Raw genomic sequence first — 15246 nt, forward strand, 5'->3', positions numbered from 1 at the left:
CTTTTAATCTGTGTCCCTTGTTTCGAATGATTAACTGTTGTGAATTTAATTTTAAAATTTTTTAACTTCCTTCACAAGAATATATATATATATATCTATATATATATATATATATATATATATATATATATATATATATATATATATATATATATTCTTTGGTTGTTCTGGCTACTCGCTGATAAAATCTTATAATGTTTTCTCTGATTGCTATAATTAACCAAAATGAAAATTTGATTTTATAAGGTTTCAAAGGTCATGACTCGTTTATTCTGTATTTTATTACAGGTTATTAGTTTGTCCTTTTTAAATCATGGGTCGTTCTCCACACTCGACGTTTCCTCGCCAGTCACATCGGTGTTTCTTTTGTGAGAATGCACTTCCGGATGGACATTTAATGCGCGCCACAACGCGACCATGATTGCATTTATAAAATCGAGCACAGTGATTCATATCTGGCACATCGCCATCCGAAGAACCAGCGCATGGTTTGTCGATTGTTGGGCTTGCAGTAGCTGAAAAAGACAAAATTCATGATAAAAATGAGTGTAGGTGAAAGCTTTAGAACTACAAAAAAAAAAGTAGTAATTTTCTGTGGGTAAATTACGTTCGATTATCAACTCATGGTTTTCAAGTCCAAATTTTTGTAACACGATTTTCCTCTTAGGATAGGTTGTATAAGGGTCATTTTAAACTATTATAATTTATTTTACATACATTTTTGTTACTTAAACATGTACCCAACTTTTTTCTTCCAGATTTATAAAGCACCATTTATATTTATCTGCAATATTCTTACCCATGTTAACCCGAAACGAGCTCTTTTAGTTAGCAGAAAAAAAATCATATGTATATATATATATATATATATATATATATATGTATATATACACATATATATACATATATATATATATGTATATATATATGTATATGTATATGTATATATATATGTATATGTATATGTATATATATGTATATGTATATATATGCATATATATATATGTATATGTATATATATGTATATGTATATATATATGTATATCTATATATATGTATATGTATATATATGTATATCTATATATATATATATATGTATATATATGTATATATATGTATATGTATATATATGTATATGTATATATATGCATATGCATATATATGTATGTATATGTATATGTATATATGTAAACTGTGAAACCCTGTTCCGTTTTCCTGCTTACTAGCTGACTCCAATATGGTCGTCTTCAAGTCCAACATAAACAAGTTCTCGATTAGACATCCCCCTTAAGTAATCCAATTTACCAAATTTCCACTACTAACGATTACTACGATATTGTCCCATTGACTACCATAGACTCATTTACCCTTATCCTGGCCTTGATAAGTGGTGACTTCTTTGTAAAAGAAAAGAAGGCATACACTGAGAACAATGATAGGTATGTGACGTCATATGTTCAAGGTCGACGGAATTCTGCCCTGGGATTGAGGTGAGTCTCGATAGAAGCGTTTAAAGTGTCAAAGCGTCATAAATATGATTTAATCAGCTTTTAAAATTGACTCTCTCTCTCTCTCTCTCTCTCTCTCTCTCTCTCTTTCTCTTTCTACCCTCTCTCTTTATATCGCTCTCTCTCTCTCTCTCTCTCTCTCTCTCTCTCTCTCTTTCTCTCTCTCTTCGTCCGAAAGAACTGCCACTTTGAAACGATGTAATTAATTGTGAAGCGATTGACGACCGTCACTCGAACAAACACTTCATTCTCTTAGAGTGTTTTGTCGAGTTCATTGCATAAGAAGTGTATGATTGGCGACGTTTGATTTTTAACAACAAATTCGGACCAACACGCGCATCAATGACGATCCTCAGTCGGAGAGGAGAAACGTCAGCCTAAATATGCTTTTAAAAATGAAGTAAATAGTTAAAGAATTAAATGAGTATACACCGCGACCCGCTGCATGGTGCGATTCCGAGTGTTGGCTGTCGACAAAGGAAATAGAAATAGGATTATCAATTATAGAGACGGGGATATTGCGGTAGATTTCAGGTTTGAACAGACTCGACTTTGTTCGAAATGTTCATATTCGGCACCTCTATGATTTTACTCCTTTTTCAGGTAAAATGATAAAAACTCGAAAGTCGTCCGTGCACAAACGACAATAAACGTACTCAAAATGGAGCATGAGGAGAACTAAAAACTGTGATTGAAACATATTATTCCTATGAGGTAACCTAATCAATCTATTTCTATATAATAAAAAAAACAGTAGATGCACGTATATATGTATATATGTGTGATAAAATATTTAACTCATAAGCTCTTAAACTACTGGTCATGTAACAATGAAATCAGGAAATAGTAATCATACACCAAGGATGGTTTACAACGAGTAAAATCTTTGTTTGGATGGATAATTAACACGTACAGAAATATGTCGGCAAGTTGAAATGCAAATTGTTCATTTCAACTTCCCGACATATTTCTATTACTCTTGCGCGTGCGCAAAATCATCTATATTTCGGTTTTATTTTAGATATCTATCGATAGCCCAAACGGTAGAGAACACGGCTTGAGCGCTAAATGTTTCGGTTTCGGTTCTAGCTGATTGCACCAAACCAATTTTTTTTACTTTTAAAATCAGTACTATATGCATTCAATAGAGGATTAGCTCTGTAATAATACGAAATTTGCATGAATTAAAATATATTTAAGCGTATTTTATGACAGGCAAGGCCGAGCGCCCCTTGTTAGTATAAAATAAAAATTTAAGAAAAAAATATGCTGATGATGATGATGGTGGTGGTGGTGGTGGTGGTGATCATCATCATCATCATCATCATCAATATAATACCATTAATTGTAGGAGCAGTAGGAACAATCCCAAATATAATGTGTTATAAACTAATCAACAATGAAATTACAAAGTTTCATATCTATATAAATAAAACAGTAGATGTATATATGTATGTGTGTGTGTGTGTGTGTGTGTGTGTGTGTGTGTGTGTGTGTGTGTGAAAATATTTAACCAATAAACTTTTAAACTACTACCCGACACCAAAATCTCAAGACCGTCGGACCGACCCTGACCAAGCGTTTTACCGTCTATGGTCAAGATAGAAATCCATTCCACATCTTCCTGTGCGGGATACCATTTGGGGCCATGCCTACAGGGACACCTTAACTAGAGAGTTGAACAGCAAGATATCTATTCGCATTACATTTAGAACACTGCATGTTCGTACAGTTAGGGAAGCGGGGAGCAAGGAGGGAATTCCAATGTGTAGTAATTGGAGGGAATACATTGTTAGAGTAGAAATATTTCCAGTGTCTTAAATGGGGTAGAATTTTGCTCCTTATCGTGTTAATCGGGGATATTGACGTCAAGGTGGGGCACAAGTGCTACGAGTTCGTTAGAACAGTTTCCATTAAAGTGCTTGCAATACAAGCACTTAGATGCAACATTGCGGCGATGGGACAGAGGTTTCAGCGTGGTTGACAGTGCATTCGAAGCTTGTATGAGGTTTACCACTGTGTTGTTATTATTATTATTATTATTATTATTATTATTATTATTATTATTATTATTATTATTTCGTTATTGGAATCCTTTGAGATGAGTAATTTATAAGTTATTTATTTGCTATCCTCATCTTCGTAGTTGTTGTTTCGCCGCGTTTCAGCCAACTATTCCTCTAGCGTTCTTCGGGTGGTTAACCGCGACGGGATAGAAATGCTGCGTCTCTTAACTGTATCTTCGGTAATTACTGCCTTCCATAGTTGTGGCGCAGTGGGTAGAGGTGTTGAATCTCTATGGTCCCAGGTGAGCATTGTCTGAAGATAGCGGTTTCAGACCTAACCAAAGCAAGCCAGAGGATTAGTTGACCAAAAGGTAGTGAGACGACAACTATGGAAGGCAGTAATTACTGAGGATACAATTAAAAGGCTCAGCATTCCTATCCCGTTGCGGTTAACGACCTGAAGAACGCTAGAGAAATAGTTATTTATTTATTTGCGGACTGTTATCCTCATCTTCATAGTTATTGTTTTCACGACGTTTCGGCCAACTATTCTTCTGCTTTTCGTCAGGTGGTTAACCGCAAGGGGATAAGAATGCTGAGTCTCTTAAGTGTATCCTCAATAATTACTGCCTTCCATAGTTGTTGTCGTTTCACTACCTTTTGTTCTGGCCGGCTTTGGAAAGGATTGAAACCGCTATCTTAAGACAATGCTCACCTGGAACCATAGAGACTCAACACCTGTACCCACTTCGCCATGGGCACCGAAGGGCAACTATGAAGATGAGAATAACAGTCCGCAACTATGAATAAGATGATGACAGTCCGCAAATAAATAAATTTACTTTTGTGGTTAAATAAACAATTCTGAAATCACTAGAAAAAAAATGATTGCAAAGTGTTAATGGCATTCATATTTTTTAAGACGAAAGATGATACACTTAGATAACTCGACTTTTTTTTTCATGATAGTATACAAGTGTGTTTGACATTTGAATGTGATACTTACAGATAACCATATTGTTTGGTATCATTCGATCTCTGCATTCGTCAGCAACTAGGAATCCAAGCTCGCACGTGTTGTTTTTCGTTGAAAAGAGAGTGTTCTTCGGACACTGCATTGTGGCTATAACTGACCGGTCGGTACACGCTAAAAATTGGGCACAATTTTCAGGGTCCGGGTTTATTCCGTCAGGATTAATGCAACGAACATCATCTGAAAAAAACAGAACATGAATTTCAATGTAGTTTGACAACAAGACAAGAATACGTTAGATTTTATCGTGCATTCAAGCGGTTAAAAAAATCTCTAACTGACGTTTTATTAGTACTGAACCAAAACCTGGCCTAAGGTCACGTCGGCAGTTTACGACAAAGCCGACGCGATTAGACAATCGCAGCAGACGATATTTTAGTTAATAATTAAATAAAAAAAAAAGCCTCTTATCTGATATTATTTTTGAAAAAAATGTTTTCGATCATAGTTGTTTCCATAAAAAAATTGTTTTCGTCGTTACAAAAAAATTATTTTATTGAAACTTTTTTTGCAACAAAATCTTCTTAGATATTTTCCATGAATAAATAAAAACATTTTTGATTTTCTTTCATAGTTGTTTCTTAAAAAAAAAAAAGTTTTTTGCTTTTTTAATTTGATTGAAAAAATATTTTACTGTACTTCTTAAAAAATAGTTTCGTATAATTACACTAACGGTAAGTCCTATCTGCTTGTGTTAAACTTTTTATTTTTGATGTTTTCAATTTATCATCCGGCAGTGCTCGTGTCGACCTGACTACCAACTCGACAGTCGAGTTCGATCCTGGCTTAAAACACCTGCTTTTGTAGCTGCACTGAAAAGTTGTGATACAGCGAAACAGTCTGTAAATGCAGATAGATAGATAGATAGATAGATAGATAGATAGATAGATAGATAGATCTCCTTACATCAAGTGGTTTCATGCCTTGTCTGGAGCAATTTTCATCTATATAATATTCTGCTTGTTCCTTAGTTAGTCCGTACGTTATGCTTTGAAAAATGCCAAATACAATTTTTAAAAAACAAACTGCTTTAAATAAGGCCAAATTAGGAACTTTGGCTTTAAAAGGGCCAATTTGGCAATCTAGGACAAGAATATGACACTGACCTTTGTTTGATGTAGCCTGGTTTTCGACTATCACCATAATAATGCATGATCATTGTTGTAATGATGTGAGAAAGAAACTCGTAGTAATTTTTGATGTGCACCGGTTCTTCACCGAAGAAATAAGTCAGTGAAACGTAACGTAACAGGGAACATTAGAAAGAAACAGGGGAAAAGAACATTGCCTCTCAAGATGTCAAGAGGTACTGGACTGAAAGAGTAAATTTTAGATTGTCCCTTGCAATGTGATTTCATTATTTGTATTGAACTATGTAGCACAATATTAATTTCTTAGTATCCATTAGTACTTATTACTATATCTCATTTAGGTCAGTTTTATATTTAAAATACAATGCATTATTATTTTTATAGAAATGTTAATAAACTCATATCTGCTGCGTATTATTGGTTTTTTCTGCCCAGAACTATGTTTTTGCGCCATGCTGATAAATATCAGCTTTATGAAAGCATATTTGTTGTTTAATACATTTCTCACTCCGTGGATTCTCCATGGATCCTGCTAGTAAAAAATTATTCGCCGAATAAAAATAAACTGCGTCGATCGCTGATATTCGGGACGTTTTGTATTTAGTCAGTGAATGCTTTCTTTCTATTTATATCGTCTTGAAAACTTTAGAAATGTCGTTAAAAGAAAACCGAAGATGAAAAATAAATCATGAATCCATCATTTGCGAATTTGATCGAATGTATTCAGGCAGGATTGGAAAAAAATATCGATAAATATTTTCAGTTATTCCTTTGATGATGGAACGCGTAATTCTTTTAATTCTTTGTTATTTTCTTTATTTTATGAAAATAAGAATTTTCAATATAAAACCAACTCTAATTAGTAACATTTCTGTGACTATAAATAGCAGTTTGACCTAAAAAGTAACAACAGAAATACATTGCTATCACAAAATAAATGTAATAAAACAGGGTCCAAAAACGAATCCTGATCTGAAATGGAACACATACATCAAATCTGTTGCCAAGATCGCTGGGAAAATGGTGAGATCACTCTACTGTTTCCAAAGATATCTCACTACCGATGCAATCCTTTTCTGTATAAGAGCCAGGTACGCCTTAAAATGGAGTACTGTTACCACATCTGGGTAGCAGATAATCGGCGACTCTATCCAGCCTTGATAGAGTTCAAAACCGACTTCGAACCCTAGTAGGTGATACCTTTTTCTCTTTTCTGCAACATCTTTTCCGCAGAAGAGACATTGCGAGCTTATCTCTGCTTTATTATTATTTTCATGGCAACTGCTCGACTGAACTCCAATCTATGGTCCCTTCTTGCCAAACTTTCACACAAAAATACTAGACTGGTTACAAGCACTATATATGATTTCCCCCACATTCTAACTGTGCCTAAATCTAAACGTAAATTCCATGAACAAAGCTCCCTTCCCAGAACTGCCTGCCTATGGAAAACTGTTGTGTTGGCCTGCTTCCCGGTTAAATACAATATAGTAGCCTTCAAATCCAATGTAAACAAATTCTTGTTGAGCCGTCCCCATAAATAATAAAATTATCCCCAATTTACACCATTAACGATTACTAAACTACCACTTTACATTTATTAACCCTTAACCTCAAGCGACTATTGGCCTTGATAAGTGTTGACTCTCAAGTAAAAAAAAAAACGTATTTTAATGGAATGTGCTCTGGTAAACTCATTACACTTCTAGTCCCTCAACGTATACACACCCCGACAAACCTATCTGATAGCAAACTCCCACCGCTTTACTGCAAATTTTATTTTTTATTAACTGTTTACTCATATTATAAGCTCTATTTCCTATTTGGTTTTATCGAGCTTTTACATCTGGCTGTGATAATTTTATAAATATTAATTCTTTAATATTTATAATATACTTGAATTTTACCATCTTGGATCATTTTGGTAAATTTAATTGTAATTTTTATTTTTTATATATATATATATATATATATATATATATATATATATATATATATATATATATATATATAAAATAAAAATTACAAGACTCGGCGTTGCCCGGGATTGAATGATGACCAATAAACGAATGTTTCACACTCCAATATTGTCATCAAAATCTGTAAAATCGACCTTTTCTTTTTTCAATCATATCGATTGATTACCTGCTCTAGTTCGGAACACAACGCGAGAGAAAGCTTCGTATGCTTCCCTGCAGTGACTTAGTTTACAACACAGTGTAGTAAACATTGCACTGTAGATAACATATCGTTCATAATGGCTTGAATTAAAGTTTAAAATACAAAAGTCAAGTATCATGCTTGAATTGTGCTCTAAACAGAAACATTTCGAACGCGCCCCTGTCATATCAAAGAAGCTACTATTCATTTTATATGACGGACGTTTCGGCTTGTGTGGTAATAAAACTTCTCAAATGCACTTGTGATATTAAGCTGTGTAAGATGTTAACTTTTGTTCAAATCGCCTGTTCCTTCTTTCATCGGATTATTTCGATTATCAATACTTATCGAAGATATTCCGGCACAAAATATCTAGGAACACCCCCAGACACATAAGGTATATTTGTGTGTAATTTAATAAAAATCGGCCCAGTCGTTTTCAAGTCCATAGGGAACGAGCTCACAGACACACAAAGTTTCTGTTTATATAATAATATATGGAGATATATAGAGAATGTCCATAAAGTTGGTGTGCACGTTAAAAATGTATGTTTCTTTGTGCTTGCGAAAGAAATAATCTGTAAACATGATATTAAGTTTCATGTAACTAGTGTTAAGGATTGTTATAGAATTCAAATTTTTTTTTTCGACTTTCTAAACTTTTTTTATAGATTATTTATTTCAGATACAAATAAAGTTATACATTTTTAAGGTGCACACGAACTTTATGGACAACCTGTATATATATAATATATAAAAGGCTATATGTCTGCCTGTCTCTCTCTCTCTCTTTCTCTCTCTCTCTCTCTTTCTCTCTCTCTCTCTCTCTGTCTCTCTCTCTCCATATTTTAAAACTATATATCTACCGAAACTAAAAGTCAAAGAGCGGCGCTAGGGGCCTCAAATGATTGGATTTTTATGGACCATTCTTTTATGGGTCTTTAGCCAGTTAAAATTCTTTTAATGGATCAAAATTGAAAAAAAATCGTTATACATTTTGTATATTTATCTTAGTTTATTTTTAATTATTAATTTTTAATCAGTGCCTAGGCGTATCACGTTGGTACAGTGGTAACGTCACCAGCTTTGAATTCTACAGTTTGGCTTTCAGTTTCGATTCTAGCTGATGGCACTCAAATAGTTCTTTTTTTATTTTTGACACTTTTGAAATCACGACTTTATAATAATATATACGAAATCTGCGTCAATTAAAATATCATATTTAAGCGTATTTTACGACCGGGCAAAGCTGGGCACCCTCCCCTCTAGCATATATATATTGGTATTAATATTTATTTCGACTTTAGGTTTACAGTATTATATAATTTGTAATCCTACTGCATTTCAGTATTTCATTTAATATATATATATATATATATATATATATATATATATATATATATATATATATATATATATATATATATATATATAAGCTGAACGTATCTGTGTGTGTGTGTGTGTGTCTGGTCACGAATAGGCTCCTATATGGTTGACTATTATAGAAAACTGATCACATATAATGATAGATATATCGAGACACAGGAATGAGTGTTTGATCTGGCATAATGATCATTCATTAAAATTGTGGGGTCTGCGTACGCGCCTGCTCCACAAAGTATGGAAATAAAAAAATTAAAAATTAAAAAAAAAATGTTTACAAGTGTTTTTGATATAGATGTACATAAGAATACTTTGATAAGTATGTTTTAACTTAAATAGGGATGGTATAATAAAATTGTGAGGTCTGCGTTCGCGCCTGGTCTCCATAGAATGGAAATAGGCACAAGCTTTAATAAAGACTTTTCATATCTATCTGCATAAGTCTACTTTGATAATTATGTTTCAGTTTGAAGAAATATTGTATAATAAAATTATGGGGTGTTCGTTCGCGCCTGACCTCCATGGAATGGAAATATGTCACAAAGTTTAACAAGGTTTTTAATATAGATCTACAGAATATTGTGATAAGTGTTTCAGTGTGAACAGGTATGGTATAATAAATTATGCAGCTTATCTATTTTATTTTTACTTTCATCATATTTTGCTTTTGTTTTGGTACCCCCAAATTCGAAGCTATCTCTTTACAAACCTTTCTTTTCATAACCTATCATACTTTAATAAATCAGAGTCCATTTTCTGTAAGCTGTTTTTGAACCCAGTCAACGACGAGTACTTTTGCTAGTATGTATATATATATATATATATATATATATATATATATATATATATATATATACATATATATATATATATTATATGGCAGACTTAGAAAATAAAACATTTAAAAATAATATAAAGCCCCATATGTATGTACGTTATGTTGACGACATACTCCGCTTAGCTGATAATGACGAACAGATATATAAACGTCAAGATCTTTTTCAAAAGAAAACTCTGTCCTTAAGTTTACAATAGAATTAAATGATAACAAACAAATTCACTTTCTGGACGTCCTTATAGACTCATTTAACAATACTTTCGACACAGCGGTATACAAAAAAAAGAATTAGTGCTAAATCCAGCATCTTAAACTTTAAGAGTGAGTGCCCTCAGCGTTATAAAATTGCCATAATCAAAAATCTTTTAAACCGTGCTAAGATGATTTCTTCTACGAAAAAAGCAGTACTAATAGAAATTAAAAATATCAAACATGTTCTTATAAATAATTCCTTTCTGAATTATATTGTTGATCAACAAATTAACCTATTGTTACAGTCCCCTAAAAACCTTAACAGCAATACTAGTCAATCTTCTAACACTAACCCTATAGACATATTTTATAAAAACCAAATGACACCAAATTTTGGAGTGGAAGAAAAAATAATTAAAAGCATGATACATAGATATACAGCACCTCTAGAGAACAATTCTAAGATTAGATTTATTATATACTATAAGAAGTATCGAACCCAGAATCTCATCGTTAAAAATAACTCCTCTCCGGCGACAAAAATGTTGGAGCAAACCAATATTGTGTACAAATTTCAATGCCCCTTAGGAGAGTGTAACTCCGAAAATAAAAACGCATATATTGGACATACAAAAACAACATTGTCCCGTCGATTAACGATGTATTTGAACAGTACTAGCTCAATATACCAGCATTTAATAAATCAACATAGCTGTCCCCCCTCTAATCTTAGAAAGGTCCTCGTGGACAACACAAGGATTTTGCAACGAGAAAGTAATTGTAAAAAATTAAAAATACTTGAAGCACTATATATAAAAACCCAGCACCCATCTATAAATAGCATTAATTTTGAAAGTAGCAATAATGTGCTGAAATGTTTAGCATAACCAGTATACGACTGGTTTTACTAACATTGCCTTTTATCATCCTAATTTTTAATCGAGTTTTTTATCACTCGTAAATGTATATCTTAATCGACTTTTCATTGACTCTTTTTATCATTCGTAATTATATATTTCACTCCTATTTTTGATATTTTATCTCCACCTGATAATGATTCAAGAAAGAATCGAAAGTGTTCGTGTGAACCCTGGAACATTTGTAAATACCTTCCATCTTGAAGTTAAAAAATCTTACGAAAGATCAAAAACATTAAAAAAAAGAATTATTAAGCAATGTATCTCTGTTGTTTTTAATAATGTTTGCCTGAATATATACAGGGTGAACAGAAAGTCCTTGGACCATTTTTAGTTTTATAATTAAATATTGTTCAAATCACTTTTTCTCTTTTCGAATAAAGTAAGTATTTAGTCTAACTATGGATCTAATTATTTTCAACAAAAATATTAAAATAATTTTATTTAAACTTTCAGAAAAATGAGCAAACGAGAGGCCATAATTCAGCTTCATTGCGCGGGAAGGACAAACTCAAAGATTATTAAGCTATTGAAAGTGGCTAAATCCACCGTGTACCATGTTGTGAACAGATTTAAGGAACTTGGTACATCTGAAGACCGTCCTAGGAGAGGAAGACCTCGCACTGCTCGAACAAAGAAGGTGATTAAAGCTGTCCGAGAGAGGGTACGGAGGAACCCGAAGAGATCTGCAAGACAAATGGCTAAAGACATGAATGCGAGCGTGACCCCGATGAGAACCATCGTAAAAAACGATTTCCAGTTGTCCCCCTACAAGATGAGAAAGATACAGTACCTCACACCTGCCCAAAAGCACAAGAGACTTGAAAGAGCAAAGCTTCTTCTTGGAGAACTGAAAGCTGGTACGGTAGAGCGAGAGATCGTTTTTTCTGATGAAAAACTCTTCACAATTGAAGCGACTGTTAACAATCAGAACGACAGAGTTTACGCAAAATCTTCAGCAGACATTGATGACTCCGTGAGAATAGTTTTCCACTGACAAAAGCCGTCTTCCCTCATGGTGTGGGCTGCAGTCTCCAAATCTTGGAAGTCGCCTCTGATTTTCGTAGAGCAGGGGGTTAAGATCAACACAGATCACTACATTAACGATATTTTGGTTCTAGCATTTGAAGAGATGAAGAAACACTTCAAAGATCAGCCTTTCACCTTCCAACAAGATGGAGCACCATCCCACACCTCCAGAAAAACTCAGGACTGGTGCCAACGTCATTTTCCAAGATTTTGGAGTAAGGAGATGTGGCCTCCTGCGTCGCCTAATTTGAATCCCATGGATTTTTCGGTGTGGTCTTTGTTGGAGGCAAAGTTCTGTTCTGTTGCTCATCCAAGTGTTGATGCTTTGAAGACATCTCTTCTGAGTGAATGGGCTAAAATACCTCAGGAAACGCTGCGTGCCTCGGTTGGTAACTTCAGACAGAGAATTGAACGTCTAATCGAAAGGAAGGGACATCACATTGAAAATAAATAATTGGAATTTATTCTTGGTTTCCTAACTTATAATTTTCATTCATGCTTAATTTATATTTTTGTAATTTTCTATTAATAAACCACTTTTGAATTGGTCCAAGGACTTTCTGTTCACCCTATATATATATATATATATATATATATATATATATATATATATATATATATATATATATGCTCTCGTGTAGGGTGTTAATTGTCATGGCATGTTTTAGCTCAAGTGGCTTTATGCCTTGTCATGAGTAAGTTCTTTAAAATACATAATAATAATAATAATGATAATAATGATGATAATAATAATATTAATAATGATAATAATGATAATAATAATGATAATAATAATGACAATAATAATAATAATAATAATAATAATAATGATAATAATGATGATAATAATATTAATAATGATAATAATAATAATGATAATAATAATGACAATAATAATAATAATAATAATAATAATTTATATTCTTTAATGTACTTTTTTCTTCCTCCATAATATAATTGCTATTATCAGTTTGATGTTCTTTAAATAAATAAAACAAATATGTCTCTATTTATTTATTTAAAAGTGTAGCAATTGAATACTTTTTTTTACACACTGATCACCACTTATCAAGGCCCGGAAGCCACTCAGGTATAAGGGTTATTACAAGTACATTACGTTAGTGTGGAGATTTGATGAAGTGTTTAATTAGGGGGGGGGCGGTTCATTAGGAATTTGTTAACATTGGACTTGAAGACATCCAAGTTGTAGTCCGGATGGAAGCAGGCAGACGGAACAGAGTTCCACAGGCGTGCAGTTCTAAGAAAGAAGCTTTGTTCATGGAATCCGCGTTTTGATTTAGGCACAGATATAGAGTGGGGGAAATTTTTCACAGTGGATTCAGCTAGACGGGTGTTTTTCGTGAAAAATTGGCGAGGGGGGACCAGGGATTGGAGTTCAGACGAGCACCTGCCATGAAAATAACGATAAAACAAGGATAGGCTCGCAACGTCTCTTCTGTGGGAGAGAGGTTGCAGGGTAGAGAAAAGGGCATACCCCACTAAACCACGAATTCTATTTTGTACTCTGTCAAGGCATGATAGGCTGTTTTTGGCAGCTCCTGCCCAGATATGGCAACAGTATTCCATCCTTGGACGTACTTGGCTTTTATATAGATAGAGAATTACTTTTTAAAACAATATATAATCTTTATCTTCTTACCGTAAAACCAATTTTCAGCTAAACATATTTAAAATCAATGAAACAAATGTCATTTTTGATAGGAGAGTATTTATTTTTAAAATGACTATTTTAGTCGACGAAGCGATATAATTTGATTGGAATAATTCATTTTTAAAATATTAAGTCGTAACATCAGATATACTATTCAACATCTTTGCCGATCTAACGATCTCATTCGTTTCAATATGTGTGAAATGTGATAACATACGTATAAACAAAAAATGCATTAGCGTATATGTAGGGGAGGCGACCGACCTTGCCGATCGGAAAATACGCTTAAAAATATTTTAATTCATGCAGATTTCGTATTTATTATTATTACAGAACCAATTTTCTATTGAATATTATGTATGGATATATATATATATATATATATATATATATATATATATATATATATATATATATATATATATATAGTACTGATTTCAAAAGTTTTTTATAAAAATGACTTGAGTGCCATCAGCTAGAATCGAAACCGAAATATTTAGCGGTGCAGACGCGTTCTCTACCATTAGAGCTAACCCGACAATTAAATATTGCATCAATTCTAGCTGTGATTGAATTTACGCATGCGTAAAACTAATAAAAATATGTCAGCGAGTTGAAATGAACATTTTACATTTCAACTTGCCGACATATTTCCGAACGCGTTATTCATCAATCGCAACAAAGATTTAACTCATTAAAAAACATCCTTGGTATATGATTACTATTTTTTGTTTCTTGTTTATTTTAGTATTATGTGAGCAGAGTTTATCGCCTAAGCACACACACACACACACACACACATCTCCTGTTTTAGTTTTATAGATGAGTTAAAAGTATTTAAATTTACTTACTAATTGAACGTGTTGTTGGTACTTGATTACAGTCGTCCCACTGAGACATCGGCTCTACACATGCATGGCCAAAGTTTGACCAAACACGGCTCTCGTTGCAATGAATCGTCCAGTAACGTTTTCCTTGGACACAGAAGTGTACCTTCGTACAATCATTGACGTCACGAGTCCATTCAGACGTCCAAGGATCTACACATCCAGGATCTGCTCCGAAATTATCTTCTGATTGCTGTCCAGTCGTCAAACAAAACAAACAAATATAGAAAACCGAAGCAATTGGTATCCACATTTTTTAGGGCAGTACCTCCTTATGAACGTTCCGGTAAACTATCTTGGATAAATAAAAGAAATGAATGAACTCAGTTCAAAAGCGTCCAGTATCACAATATATAGTTATCGACGAATAAATTGTTTAAAGGATACTTGGAAGGTCACCGAGTATCTTTATGCCTAGGTGATGACATATTAAATATAAACATCACATATCCTCAATATATGACCAATGAGTTTTTTCTTCTTTTCTCTAAAATCGAAAAAGGTTAACTCGCGCAAATCTTTAACTTTAC

At 33.3% G+C, this 15246-nt stretch overlaps 1 protein-coding gene across 1 annotated transcript; it reads right to left on the minus strand.

Annotated features, from left to right (window-relative positions):
* Nucleotides 1-306: 306 nt before the first annotated feature.
* Nucleotides 307-14969, minus strand: LOC145284659 (chitin-binding domain protein cbd-1-like). The gene is made up of 3 exons (XM_080133560.1): nucleotides 14681-14969; nucleotides 4521-4727; nucleotides 307-515 (listed from the first exon to the last, which is right to left on the minus strand). Exons 1-3 carry the CDS (start codon nucleotides 14967-14969, stop codon nucleotides 307-309), a joined length of 705 nt encoding a protein of 234 aa, XP_079989686.1.
* Between the last annotated feature and the right edge of the window lie 277 nt (nucleotides 14970-15246).

The sequence above is a fragment of the Euprymna scolopes genome, chromosome 9 (genome assembly GCF_053919585.1).
Source record: "Euprymna scolopes isolate OS-2025 chromosome 9, ASM5391958v1, whole genome shotgun sequence".
NCBI classification, from domain to species: domain Eukaryota; kingdom Metazoa; phylum Mollusca; class Cephalopoda; order Sepiida; family Sepiolidae; genus Euprymna; species Euprymna scolopes.

Excerpts from the sequence above, each read along its gene's own strand:
- LOC145284659 (XM_080133560.1), bottom strand. The coding sequence starts at position 14,969 with ATGTGGATACCAATTGCTTCGGTTTTCTATATTTGTTTGTTTTGTTTG. Across the intron at positions 4,728-14,680 it reads ACCAACAACACGTTCAATTA|ATGATGTTCGTTGCATTAAT; the intron begins GTAAGTAAATTT and ends TGTTTTTTTCAG. Across the intron at positions 516-4,520 it reads ACCAAACAATATGGTTATCT|CTACTGCAAGCCCAACAATC; the intron begins GTAAGTATCACA and ends TGTCTTTTTCAG.